The 14,442-nt window shown below is 37.1% G+C and overlaps 1 protein-coding gene across 2 annotated transcripts in view; it reads left to right on the top strand.

Moving 5' to 3' along the window:
• The window catches only part of znf236 (zinc finger protein 236), a 74,918-nt gene that overhangs the window by 20,323 nt on the left and 40,153 nt on the right, over positions 1–14,442 (top strand). For both annotated transcript variants that reach the window (XM_012965378.3, XM_012965379.3), the window contains 8 exons: positions 2,000–2,172; positions 4,800–4,946; positions 5,420–5,491; positions 6,957–7,157; positions 9,123–9,336; positions 10,189–10,461; positions 12,734–12,937; positions 14,003–14,147. In XM_012965378.3, coding sequence (XP_012820832.1) covers positions 2,000–2,172; positions 4,800–4,946; positions 5,420–5,491; positions 6,957–7,157; positions 9,123–9,336; positions 10,189–10,461; positions 12,734–12,937; positions 14,003–14,147 — 1,429 coding nt within the window. The remainder of the gene's footprint in view (positions 1–1,999; positions 2,173–4,799; positions 4,947–5,419; positions 5,492–6,956; positions 7,158–9,122; positions 9,337–10,188; positions 10,462–12,733; positions 12,938–14,002; positions 14,148–14,442) is intronic.

Genomic DNA, 14,442 nt, shown 5'->3' with positions numbered 1-14,442 from the left:
TTTAAAGTCATAATTCTAATTTTAAAGATTTATGTGAGCTCATGCTTGTCTATACAGCTCTTTAATTTCTCTCACCAATCCCACCTTTATAAACAATGTAAAATGCTGACATTCGATGGTAAATGCACAGCTTTTTATGATTTAGGAGTAATGTCACATAGGCCACTGGAATATTATTCTGTGATCTGGAAATGCAAGTGATCCCAGCTTTCTATTAGCTCCCTGCAGTAAACACAAGTCATCTTATGTAGCAGCTAGGCATTAAAAGAAATCAGGAGTGGCAGCTGTTATATCAGTCATGCTTGTTCTTCTTTGCTATTTGCTCTGACTACTGTGTAACAGATGTGAATGCTGCAGGTATTCATAGACAGATCTGAATGCTGCAGGTGTTCAGTCTTGGCTGTCAACCTTTGTTATGCTATATTATTGCTATACTGACAGTTATAGGTTTAGTCCACTAGAGGTCACCCTAGTGCCAGCAAAAACTAACTGTCAGATTTCTTCTTGGAAAAATATCTTCCTAAAATAATTTTTTTCTGTTTTAAAGTTCCAGCTTATTTGTTAACTAAATAGGCTTTAAGTATCTTATCATCGTCTGTCATTTAACAGCCTTAAAACTGCAAGAAAGTTGAGTACAATCATTAACAGTTCTATAATGTGCACAGAGCACTTTCAGAATACGAGATCAAGTTGTTGCCTAACTACTACAACAGTTTACTTTCTTGTCTCTAGTGTTATTAGACATTTTTAAATACTTCTACCCAATAAATAGAATTAAATCAAATAGAATTGTTCAAATCATATTATACTGTTCATTTTACCTAATTTTCTTTGCTTTTGCTGGCATTCTTAGATATGCTGTTAAAAGGAACAGGCAGCCATTGGTAGGGAATATGTTGCAGACTCACAGCACCTTCGTACAACCTTCATACTTCAGGGTCCACTAAGGCAGAGTACATTTATGTTTAGTGACCTGCCTACCCCTGTGTATTCTTCTGCCTTTAGTATCAAGTGTAATGATTAGACTTGGCTTTAGACTTTAGACTGCTACTTGAATTTTACCAGAATTTGGTTTACAGGGCTGGTCTTCATTTTAAAATTATCTTTTTGTATGATGTAGATAGCGGTATTCTGAAACCATTTGGGATTGGTCTTTATTTTATATAATTTGTGTTTTTTAACACTATACTGGAATATGCATAGGATATTTTATCCAGGTTGGGGCTGAAAAAAAAAGATAAGTAATAAAAAGTAACAATAACAAAACAATTTTAGTTTGACAGAACAATAGTTGTTTGGCTGTTGGTGCCACAGAAAACTGGAAAGAGACAGAAGAAGAAGGCATATAATTGAAAAACAATGAAAAATGAAGAACAAATAAAAAGTTACTAAGACTAGGTCATTATGTAACATGCTAAAAGTTTACTTAAAGGTGAACTACATTTGTCATCTATGGGAAATTGCCTTTCCCATTAGCAACAGTGCACCCCAAAATACCTTTAGATCCAGAAGACTGGATGCCAGAATTCTTATCTTATTCTTATCATGTCCTTATATCCCATTAAAACAAATAATAACTTACAAACTTTTTCTCATAACCTTCACAGCTCTTTATTTCTCTGCACCTTACCACATTTCTTCTGTCTCCGTACGTTCCTGGCCGACTCCTCCATCTTCCTTTCAGAGCAGCGGAAATGTTTCAGCAGTATATACTGTATACTGCAAATATTTCAGAGCTTTCCTGATAACAGATTTTATACCTGTATTGCATAAGTAAAAATAAATAGATTTCTAAACTAATAGCAACCAATATGCAAGTCATTTTGAACGTTTAGACTTACTTTGGTTTATGGGCATGTAAAGGAAATGTATGTCTATATGTATATGTTATAAATTGTATTTTTAAAACATTGTAAATGTATAATGTAAACCTATGGAGCTTAGACAAACAGAAGTAACTCATCTGTTATTTTTCCCCCCTGCCTTATTGTTGTTTCAGGTGAAAGGCCCTTCAAATGCAACATCTGTGGCAAAGCTTTTAATCAAAAGGGGGCACTAGCAACCCATATGGTGAAGCACACAGGTGAAAAGCCCCATGCTTGTGCTTTTTGTCCAGCAGCATTTTCTCAGAAAGGAAATCTTCAGTCTCACATACAGAGAGTTCACTCAGAGGTAAACTTAACCACACAGTTTCCTTCAGCTTTCAAACTATAGATTGCTCATTATGCCTGCTGAAACCCATTCGGTAATGAGAGTTGACTGCAGCACTGCAGTACGCTTTTTCTCTCCAGCACTTATAAACTTTATGTTGCTAGTTTTGTAAATCAACAGGATCACAGGTTTATTCATGGGCTATTCAACTGGATTTAAATAATGCATTTGATTCTTAATCGTTGGGATAAAAAAGTTTTTCTTAAAGTAGACATATAGCATCAGTGTAACTCCCCAATCTTGTAATAATAAATATGTGGTTTTGGTTTCACTCTGGACTAAAAATGATCATTAACATTAAAAATAGCCCCTTTATTTGAGCTCCCTATATATCCTCTTAGGTCCCTGTCCGTATTTGAAATGAGGGGTGAGCGAGTCCTAACGGTCTCTGCCAGAAGCACAGTAGGAGGGGGATAGCAAATCACAGCCCTGCAGTCACACAGTCACGGGAATCGGTTCCCTATCAGGTCAGCCTAGCTGCTGATTGCTTCCTATCCTACAGTGCAGTGTGCTGAGTGCCGCTAGATATTTTTAATAAATTTGCCCAAAACACTACTTTTTAAAGTAGATTCTTTCTGTATTTAGATGAGCACAATTCATTGGCACAATATTGTTTTTTACACAATATGTCCCCTTTAATTGTACAGTATATTTATTCAGACACAGCATTCTTATTAAGTAAGATGAAGCTGCTTAAGAGTTCAATTAAGTGAATTGGTATAGGTTCCTAAAATCATATGTATGTATTACATACAGCTAAGGCTAATGGTCATTTGTGATTGCTTGGGTCCTTTGCTAGAAATGCAGAAATGTCTAGTGGGGCACACAAGTGAGGGAGTGCATGCAGCGCCTTTGCACCCAAGGCTGTAATTTTTATATAGACACCTTTCTTTTTTTTTTGTTTGCTTACCAACCAACAGACACTTGCAGCAATATCTGGTGTCAGAACAAAGGGTAACACTTATGTGATCTATGTAGCCCTTATATATTTTTTTCAATATATATTCCAAATTAATAGTTGGATTAGTAGAAATTAGTAGGTAAAGGTACATTTTTATAGGTACAAAATTTTATGGGCCAATTGTTTTCTTTAGAACACATTATGGCTTCTTAATTTTGTGACAGAAAGTCTACCATTTAGTGGTCATCCACAACAATGCCTGATTTCTGGGGAAAGCTGGGGATTTGTAGCATTATGGGTAAAATATTATGCATCCGAATCCTGGGCTGCTTTGGTAAATGAACCCAGTGTCAAAAAATGTTTACAAGACCCCATAATTCAGTCCTACTAAATTCACAAGCACTGTTAAAGTTAAAGTAACCATTTTCTCAGGTAATTATGGTATGTGCATTTGTCGTCTATTTAGAAATTGAAAATACTCCTTTGAGGTTTCATGAAGTGATTCTTCTGAGGGCTCAAAGGTGGTCAAAGTGCTTTTTGACATTTACTTTTGATTTGCCAAAGCCCCAGAAAATTACAGACTTGAGTAGTTGCTTCTAGTGATGCTGTGACATCTTCAGAAAATGTCCTTGTCTAGCTATTGTTGTCTGATGCTTTTTATGTCAAAGTGATTAAAGGAACCAGATCTTTTTTTCATGCATTTAATATTACTTCAGCTTTTTTTGCCCTTTGCAGAGGGCTTTCTGTGCAATTGTGTTAAAATTTAAATTGTTGTGTATGAATACAATCTGCAACTGTTAGATGTAAATTCATAAAAAATACATGCCTTTTTATTCTTGGAGATGAGGGGTTGGAAAGCTTTGATGTGAAGAAGGCGAATTTCATTTTTGAAAAGCGGTAAAAGTTTGTTTCTAATGTGACTATTTTTAATTTTCCACCTTTTTAATTTCCTTTTCTGTCCCTGTTGCCAGTGTCTAAAGTATAAATTACAGTATTGTTGACCAAATTCTGTGGTACCGAGGACTAGAATTTTTATGGTTTACATGGTAGAGGGCCAACAATTGAAGCCAGTTTTTAACCACTCCCCATTTTTAAAACCGCACCCTCTTCAAACCATGTTATCACAAGAACCATAACTACATTAAGGGTGGTATGCTAACAAAGAAGCTAACAAAATCCCAGAACAAACCCCCATTAGGTTCACCTGACACAGGCAGCATAGGGCAGGCAAAGTATGGCACACACAGGCAGTGTATGGCAGGCAGAGTATGGCACACACAGGCAGCGTACAGCAGGGGAGGCAGTAATGATACCATTTAAAACTTACACAAAGATATCACAGCAGCGATACACATGGCAGGCCACACAAGGGGGGCCTGCAAGTAGTGTTGCCAACTGTCTGGTTTCGGTAGGGCTGTCTGGGTCAAAACTACCTGCACGGTTTTCTCAGTTTGGAAAACCAGGCTGGATTCTCGAAGACTGGTGCGGCGATTGGCTAACTGCTGATCACCGCATCATAGCCCGGCCCCCACAATGATGTGACCCACCCATTTGACATCATGCCCAGCCTCCCTGCCCGGAGTTACCTGGCAGGAGAGGTAGCAACCTTACCTACGGGCCACCAATGGACAGCACTGTTTTTTTCCTATATTTGTAACCTTGTTATTTGTTTTGCTTGTGTTTGAAGGTTAAGAATGGCGCCACTTATCACTGCACTGACTGTAGCTGCATTTTCAAAAGCCTGGGAAGCCTCAATACACATATAAGTAAGATGCATGTGGTAGGATCCCAAACAACACCAGCTCCTACTGGAGGAACATCCACTGTAACTACGGTAACTCAAGGTTATGTTCTCTTGCAGTAGGCTGCACAGCATTATGTAAGGAAACAAAAACTTCACATGGTGTTGTCCTCCATTCCTGAGGATCTGGGACTGTTCTTAAAACTGTAAACTGTAATTTAATAAACAGAACATTATGCATATATGTAAAGATAAAGAATTGTTGATGGTGTCTTAAAAAAAATCAATTAAAATTAAATCATCTGGCTGTAACGCATTCCCAGTTTGTATTTTTTTGTAAGAGAGGTGTCTTACGAATGGACACACCTACCCTTCATAGCTTTTCTGGTCTATTAATAGAATAGGCTAAGCGCAATTTTAATGCAAGCTCTATTTAAAAAGTCCCTTCAAGAAACAGGAAAGCTTCTCAGATCTTGTTGTTTTTTTGGCAGTTAACATTTTAGTGTTTGGAAGTTATGCCACTGTGGCTAATGTCTCTTACCAATTCCTTATATCTCTTTTTCTAGGACACATCACAACCCCAGTCTTTGTCGGACTCTAGTCTCTTACAGCAGACATCTGATGATAAGTGGAAAAATGTAAGAAATGTCTGTAAACATTTAATTTATATTTTAAACAGTGCAGGTGGGTGTGCTAGATGGACCCAAAACACAGAAAGGGGAGATTGTAGGTGGCTTTTAGTGTTCTGCATTAAGGCTTTAAATAGCTCCTAGTTTTTAAATGTGGCAATGCTAATTCAGTTTAGTTACTTGTCAGTCAGTTGCCATATCATTTTTTAAAATTACATTTCATAAATAATATTCTTGAAATTTATTTAGTTAATAATGTACTAATTAGTCACTGGGGGTCATTTAATAACACAGGGCAAATTTGCCCTTAAGCAGTAACCCATGGCAACCAATCAAATTGTTGCATTCAGTTTATCTACTTGTAGCAAATTGATTAAAGCCAAACACTGATTGGTTATGGGTCACTGCCCATGGGCAGATTTGCCCATTGTTGATAAATTTGCTCTACTAAGTAGTTCCATGAACATATAGGTGCAGGACAGCAGGCTGAGTTCTTTTATGAAGGTAATGGAATTCGGAGGTGACGTCAAATATATTCATATTTTACTATATAGAGTACATTCTTACATGTAATACACGTGTTTCCTGACATAAATTACATCATTAAACATCATTTTTAACTTGTGACATAACTGTTTGTAATGAAAGATTTTACTGGACAGATTCTTATGATGGCTATTCACTGAGAGATCCGCTCATTTGATGAGATCACAAAATAAGCAGATACTGTAGCTAAATTATACAGCCAATATTATCCAAACACCCCTTTCTAAATCACATCCTCAGTTGGAATACTCACTGCTGAGTTCCAAAATGTCACTGAAAGCAAGGTCAGCACAAGAACTATTTATTGTAAACTTGCTCTTTATAGAACTGGGAGCCTCACACAATCCCATGGAAAATACACGTGGCAGTACTGTAAAAGTCTGTGACATTAGGCATTAGACTCTTGGTAATTATCTGGAGAGATGAATTATGCTTTACCATCTCTCAGTCTAATGGAAGAGTCTGGGTTTACATGATGGAAGTTTAACACTGAAGTTTGATGGGCTGACGTTTGGGGCTGTTTGCATGATTTTGGCTAGGGCCCCTAGTTCCACTGACAACAAACCTTAATACAGGTATGGCATCCCTTATCCGGAAACCCATTATCTAGAAAGCTCCAAATTACAGAAAGCCTGTCTCCCATAGACTCCATTTTAATCAAATAATTTTAAATTTTAAAACTGATTTCCTTTTTCTCTATAGAAATAAAACAGTACCTTGTAATTGACCCCAACTAAGGTAGAAATAATCCTTATTGGGTGCAAAACAATCCTATTGGGTTTAATTAATGAGGTTTTGTACGATATTATCGGTGCATGTATGCCCAGCTTAAGGGTAAATTGACTGAGCTATATTAACAGACATTTTAGGAACTTTTAAAACTGTACACATTACAATTTTTTAGCTATCTATTTTTTTTTAAAACCAGGTAACAGTTTTTCAGGCAGTGCCAGCTCAGACAGACTCAACAGACTGTTCTGCTTCAGAACAACAAGGACCTCAACAACCAGCTGTTACTGATGTTATCCAGCAGCTCTTAGAACTGTCAGAACCTGTAGACAATCCTCAAAATTCTCAATCTGAGCAGCAACTTAATATCTCGGTGGGAATCAACAGAGATATTTTACAGGTAGGTTTGCAAATATATGCTTTTAATAATTGAAGGCAGCGTCAACTGGTCTGTAGGTTAATAAAATATATATTTTATTTCATTTGAGTATTGTAACTTTCTGCTTGCCAGGGATCTAGATAAAATGTCCAAACTTTCTTCTCTGAAAACCATGCAGAAATACCAGTGGGATCATTTTTGTATTTTGGCTAAGAACCTTTCTTTGGGTGTTCCTGGACATACTTTAGCAGTTACAGCAGCTAATTATGTCTGAAGACATTATCTACAGCAGTGGTCCCCAACCAGTGGCTCGTGAGCAACATGTTGCTCACCAACCCCTTGGATGTTGCTCTCCAAGGACTTAAAGCAGGTGCTCATTTTTGAATTTCTGGTATGGAGGCAAGTTTTGGTTGTATAAAAACCAAGTATAATGCCAAACAGAGCCTTCTGTAGGCTGCCAGTCCCCATAGGGGCTATTAAGTAGCCAATTATAGCTCTTATTGGCACCTCCAGGAACCTTTTTCATACTTGTGTTGCTCCTCAACACTTTTTCCCTTTAAATGTGGCTCACGGGTATAAAAGGTTGGGGATCCCTGATCTACAGTCTATCTTTTAAGAACATAGTATTAAAAATAAATATGGCTAAGGTATATTAGGACTTCAGCTTCAAACTCGCACGGAGAAACACAGTAAAAAAAACCTTTGTGCCATTAGTCTTAGACTAGAAATTATTTATCGAATGTATATATTATAATATACTTATTATGCCAGATGAGTTTGTGCTGCCCAAAACAGTAGTGATAAGTGCCTTTAAAGTTGTCCTCAGCACCCCCACATTTTGATATTGTTAGCCCTTCTGTCTGATCATCTAGTGTCAGTAAAGCTTTACATGCTTAGTTTGCTCTGGGTGGCTAATAAAAAGCTGTTTCCTGTGGGCAAATCTGTGCTTTTTTTGAGTAGTCCATGTGACAATTTAGCCGTTTTTGCCCTATTAAGTTGGTTAAAAAATGCTCCTGTGGAAAAGGGCAAACAAAGGAAAAAATGCATCCTGACAGTAACTTAATGGATCCCTGTAGTAGATATTATCTCTGTATATAGTAAAAAAGAAAGAACGACAGCTAGGCTATCCTAATTTATCAGGTAAAAGTTTATTCATGTGGTTTATGGTTCTGCATATCCCAAAAGTAATACAACTCTAAAATAAGTTTACCAGGTCAGTCTTTTAACTGGAAAAATGCACCCTGCAGCCAAGCAAGCTTGCATGAGTGTACATTATCTGTTGCACTTTGTGTTGATTTATTTGCAAACATGAAAGGATTTTACTAGTGTATAATTGTGTGTGTGGGGGGGGGGGGGTGTGACACGTTACACCCAAAGCCTTACATCAGTTGCTTCCCTAAGAAACCAGACAGTGTTACCAGTTTGTCTGTTCTTTCTGTGTTCAACCAATGAGTGCTGATCTACTTTTTTTTATATAAAGCTGTTTTTGATTGTGGATCCTGCATTGCAAGTGGATAAGGCCTATTTTTATATCTTCTGGTTCCCAGTTTTTTCATACCTTGTATTTTATTTTATAAGGAGCACTGTCTTTTAAATATTGATATTGAGATGTGAAGTCTCACTATGGAAAACAGTGAGACTTCAAGTCCCAGAATTCATCACTGGAACAAGGTGATGGAGGGGTTGCATTACACTGTGAGCATAATGGGTGAAGAACTGGTCCCAAAATACACAGACACTGACTATTATGTTTCCTATTTAGTCTGTAGATGTCTGAGTAAAAAACAATGCATTTATATTATTGATATTTATTTCTCTTCATATTGTTTATGCACATTTTTTTACACATCTCAACTGTGAGATGATGTGAAAAAGCATGGTTAAATTTTCCCTTTGACAAGTATAGTTTGTAAGGAATTACATTGCCTTAAACACAGTCAAAATACACATTTACTGATAAGATTTCCTCTTTTGATGTGATGCTAGCAAGCCCTAGAAAACAGTGGACTCTCATCAATCCCAGTTGCAGCACTTCCTAGTGACACCAGTCAGGCCAAGGCCACTGTTCAAGAAATTGAATGTCTTTCAACTCAGCAAATGGATTGTAATGACCAAGAACACGAGGTAGAACATGAAGAGCAAGATAAAGCTGACAAGACAGAAAAAAGAATTATAAAGAAGAAATCTGCATTTTCAGCAGGTATTTACATTGTTTGCTTATGGTGTCCTTTTTTTAACAAATTACTTTTCCTGGGAGCTCTAATGAAAGAACAAGTATGATTTTTCACATTTAGTAAATAGTTTAGTGGTGACAGGTAAGACAACTGAGATTAATGTTCATTTTCCTTCCTAAGTTGCCTTTATTATGTAAAACACTGCGTTTTAAACTGATTTAGCTACTTGTGTAAAATAATATAAAGTAAGGATATCTAGCCTTCCAGCAGTTACTTAACTGCAGCAGTCCTTGGCTACTAGAGCTTGTAAGTTTGGCTGGCTATTCACGTACAATAGAATAGTTATAAAACTTGTTTTGTACAATTTTCGGACTGTGTGTGAGCTCAGAATTATCGTCCCCATAATTTCTGTACCATGGCTATCGGTCATTTAGTTGATCGGCCAGGTTAGGAAATTGTGGTCGGACAAAATTATAATATGTGCATTTATTGTGTATCTGACGATATCCATGGGGGACCTACAGTGGAAGCCACCTTCGTATGATATGTGTTTGCCAACTATTTCAGGTTCAGAACATCCTCAGATCTGTTATTTTTAGGACTTTATCTCACAATTTAAATGTACAACCAATATCCATCGTCAGAAGAAGACTAAAACATGTGTATGACCACTTTTATGATCTTCAGTAGAAACAATAAGTAATTTTACAACTCAGTATTCGAGTCTATAGAATCAACTGTTTATCTGAAATGTTTCAGGTGCAATATGCCCTGAGATTCAATTTGTTTATATGTATATATATATATATATATATATATATATATATATATACATTCCTGTAAAGTCATTTGATTAAAAGGTTCAAAATCATTCCTAGGTTCTGTCCGTGAGGAAAGTGGCATCCGCTGGCACATTTGTACATATTGTAACAAAGAGTTTAAGAAACCCAGTGATCTTGTTCGTCACATTCGTATTCACACTCATGAGAAACCATTCAAGTGTCTGCAGTGCTTCAGAGCCTTCGCTGTAAAAAGCACACTTACTGCTCACATAAAAACACATTCTGGCATAAAAGCATTTAAGTGTGACTTCTGCATGAAATGTTTTTCCACCTCTGGAAGCTTGAAAGTTCACATCCGCTTGCACACGGGTAAGTTCCTTAGTTTGTTATGGTAACAAATTCTTTCTGTACAGTGAGACGAGAAGCATTACAGGTTTTGTATTTTATTTTAAGGTTTTATTTACAGTTTATAGTCATATATTTAAAGCAATATTATCACCTAGCTAGTTACTTTGCCTTACTTTCTGTTGAATCAGTAAAGCAGAGTAGACAGTGTTGGATCATTACTAGGATCTGTCCCTACACCACTTCACAAATTTACATATACAAATCCAGTGGAGCATGGGGAAACAGTAGAGCAAGACTGACAGTTGCAGAGCCTTTGGGACACCAGGCTACTTATGAAGCAGAATTTGTATGTATTTATTTTGAAGAAGTGTGATAGTGTTGCTTTAGCTAAATGGACTTTTATTTTTTAATGTTTGTATTTTTATTTTGTATTAACATGTCCGTAAGAAAATCAGTGTACTGCATCTTTTAAAGGAGAAAGAAAGGTAAAAACTAAGTAAGCTTTATCAGAAAGGTCTATGTAAATACAGCCATAAGCACTCACAGAAACGCTGCACTGACTTCTCTGAAAAAAGATTAGTTGTGTCTGTAATTCCTGTGCCACAGACATGCAGTTTCTGTTCTCTGCTCTTTCCTGCTCCCCCCTCCCTCAAGAATGCTAAGAACTCACTCCCCCCTGTTAGGAATATGGATCTGAGCCAATCAGCAGGAAGCTGACTCATAGTCTTACTAACTGAGCATGTTCAGTTTGGTCTCAGTGTCTGTGCAGGAGTGAGGCATTATGGGAACTTTCTTTACACAGCTCAGTGTTTTTTCTTCCTGTTTGGCTTCAGATCTTCTGAACAGGTGAACTATGGGGAGACTTAAGGGCACTATTGAGACAACTGAATGTATGCCTGCAGCTTGAGATTAACTCTTTACTAGCCTTTCCTTCTCCTTTAAAGGGGAAGGAAAGGCTACGTCACTTGGGGGTGCTAAAATGTTAAGCACCCCCAAGTGACTTGAATCGCTTACCTCGTACCCCGGGCTGGTGCCCCTGTTAGGAGAAAACCGCACCAGCCCGGGGCACCTGGGTCGATGCGCTTCCTCCTTCCGCCTTCGTTTAGCTGTGACTCCGAGTCAGGCGCATGCGCAGTAGAGTGAAAAGCCGACTTCTCTGTTAAAGTTCGGCTTTTCACTCTACTGCGCATGCGCGCGTGGTGAAGAAGGAAGGAGGAAGCGCTGCAGGTACCCCGGGCTGGTGCTGTTCTCTCCATACAGGGGCACCAGCCCGGGGTAAAAGGTAACATTTTGGCACCCCCAAGTGACTTAGCTTTTCCTTCTCCTTTAATGAATGGGCCCCTTACTCTTGCAACAGTTTAGACACAATCAAATAAAGGTGACAATTTGCCTGTGTCTCTCCTGTTGCTGCCCCTTGTCTCACAGGTGCAAGTTGCACCCATTTTTGAAACAGTTTATAGAGGTTTACAGTCAAAGCATACATAGTCCTGCTTTTTGTTGCAGCTATAGCACAGTTGTGCATAACTAACAGAGTTAGCTTGAGACAACACGCACATTTTTTCTCTTTGTTCTTCAGCTTGAGAAAACTATAGAAAAACTCCAGAATTACCACTTTGTATTACATGAAAAAGTGACTAGTATCTTTATATTTCAGGTTAATATTATAAAATTCTGTCATTAGAAAGCATAGATTCTTTGAGACCAAAAGAAGGACATGTGGAAAAAAAATTTTATTAAATATTATAAGAAAATGTAAACATTCTTTTATTTGGCAAACAAATATTTTATATTGGGTTAACATGCCCTTTAATCTGCAGTATACTTTTAAATTGTAACTTGAATTCAGCAGTAGATTAAAGCCAATTTAGATGTTTCAATGCAATTTAAAAAATAGTTTATCATTCCTTTTTGGCAAGCATGCACACCAGCTTGTGTCAGCAGAGATACTTTGTGTTGAACGCAGTTATTTCCCAAGAGTACACCTCAGTCTACAGCCAGCACTGCATATTATGTAAGATGAGTGATGGAAGCATCATTGTACTTTGTAGTGCAGCCAGTCGCTGTAACCTTCCTGGTGATGACAGCCATCTAGTTAGTAGTGTAGTTAGTTGTATAGATATGACATCTGTCTGCAACTGCCTATTGCATAACACATTTGATTTGCAGCTTAAAAAACACCTGACAATTGTGTGAGTGTAGGGAAGTCTTTTTGTGTCTGTTTATGTGCACCATTTTCTGTTGAATAAAAGTTGTTGTTTTAATGTTGCATTTTATGTATTACATATACCTATAGGTGTCAGACCATTTGCTTGTCCACATTGTGACAAAAAGTTTCGTACTTCTGGGCATAGAAAGACCCATATTGCCTCCCATTTTAAACAGTGTGAACTTAGAAAGTTGCGGCAACAACGAAAGCCTGGCAAAGTTCGTGTTGGGAAGAGCAATGTTCCAGTCTCAGAGATCCCATTACAAGAACCGATTCTTATCACAGACCTTGGTAAGAAGTGATCATGCTTTTATAAAATAAAATTAGGACTTGATGTCACCTGTAACCACTGGTAAGACCCTTTAGGCCCCCTTTGCTAGTTCTTGTTGCTGAATCACAGCATCTGTGGTAAAATTACCTTATTTTTTTTTAATTGCTCTTATTGTCAAAAGGCAGATGTGTTCTGTAGATACTGTTATTCACATAGGGATCTCCTGTAGTTCAGTAGATTTTCTTTAGATACAAAAAAGACTAAAGAAATATATGTCAAAACATTTTGAGCTAAAAATTTCAGGGTAAAACACCTGAACATTCTCCATGCTGACAAATTAAACATAATTTAAAGGAACAGTAACACCAAAAAATGAAAGTGTATAAAAGTAACTAAAATATAATGTGCTTCTGCCCTGCACTGGTAAAACTTGTGTGTTTACTTCAGAAAGTCTACTATAATTTATATAAATAAGCTGCTATGTAGCCATGGAGGCAGCCATTCAAAGGAGAAAAGGCACAGGCATATAGCAAATAACAGATAAAACACTATTGTATTCTACAGAATTTATCTGTTATCTGCTATGTAACCTGTGCCTTTTCTCCTTTTTTCCAGCTTGAATGGCTGCCCCTGTGGCTACACAGCAGCTTATTATATAAATTATAGTAGTGTTACTGTAGCAAACACACCAGTTTTACCAGTGCAGGGCAACAGTGCATTATATTATTACTTAAAAGCTCTTTCATTTTTTAGTGTTCCTGTTCCTTTAAGGCTTTGCTTAAAGATAAAAATACTTGATTGTTTGTGAGAAGGTAATTTCCATACAGGCAAGAGTTCCAAGGTATAGTTTTGACTTAGTTCAACTGATGCTATAAAAAAGCTTTATATTGTTGGTAATTGGCTGCACTAAATATAACATAACAAAAAAGCTAGCTAGCTTGTAGATAATTTCACAAGTTTAGAAGTTATGCTTTGCACAAATCTTTATTTAAGAGTTTTCATTTTGGTTTGTATGCATCACTGAGTATATTGTGTTTAACATATTGTTTAATTATATTTGCTTTCTTTTCTTTATTTAAATAAAGGTCTCATTCAGCCCATTCCTCGGAATAGCCAATTCTTCCAAAACTATTTCATTAACAGCTATACCCATGAAGTTGACAGACCATATAAGTGCTATTACTGCCACCGTGCTTATAAAAAGTCCTGTCACCTTAAACAGCACATAAGGTAATAAAAGCAACCTAGCCGTTAAATTCTGAACATGCAATTAATAAAAATGTCTTATTCTGATGTTTCTTACTCAACACATTATATTCCCCATTGAGCTCAGTGTTATAGAGATACTCAGTATAACAGTGAGTTTTGCATTTATCTGCCACTATAGTACTGGACTCGTTTTGTCCGAAATAAATGTTTGGTGTTAAACTGCAGTAAACATTTTCTTCAATCCCCCCCCCCCCCCCTCTTGTTGCATCCATGGTAGGTTCCTTTGCTGTTTACATCTAGTTCCAGACCTGCATCT

The sequence above is a fragment of the Xenopus tropicalis genome, chromosome 6, assembly GCF_000004195.4.
Source record: "Xenopus tropicalis strain Nigerian chromosome 6, UCB_Xtro_10.0, whole genome shotgun sequence".
Lineage (NCBI taxonomy): Eukaryota > Metazoa > Chordata > Amphibia > Anura > Pipidae > Xenopus > Xenopus tropicalis.
The sequence above is the reverse complement of the archived record's forward strand: the minus strand, read 5'-3'. Positions and strand labels throughout refer to the sequence as shown.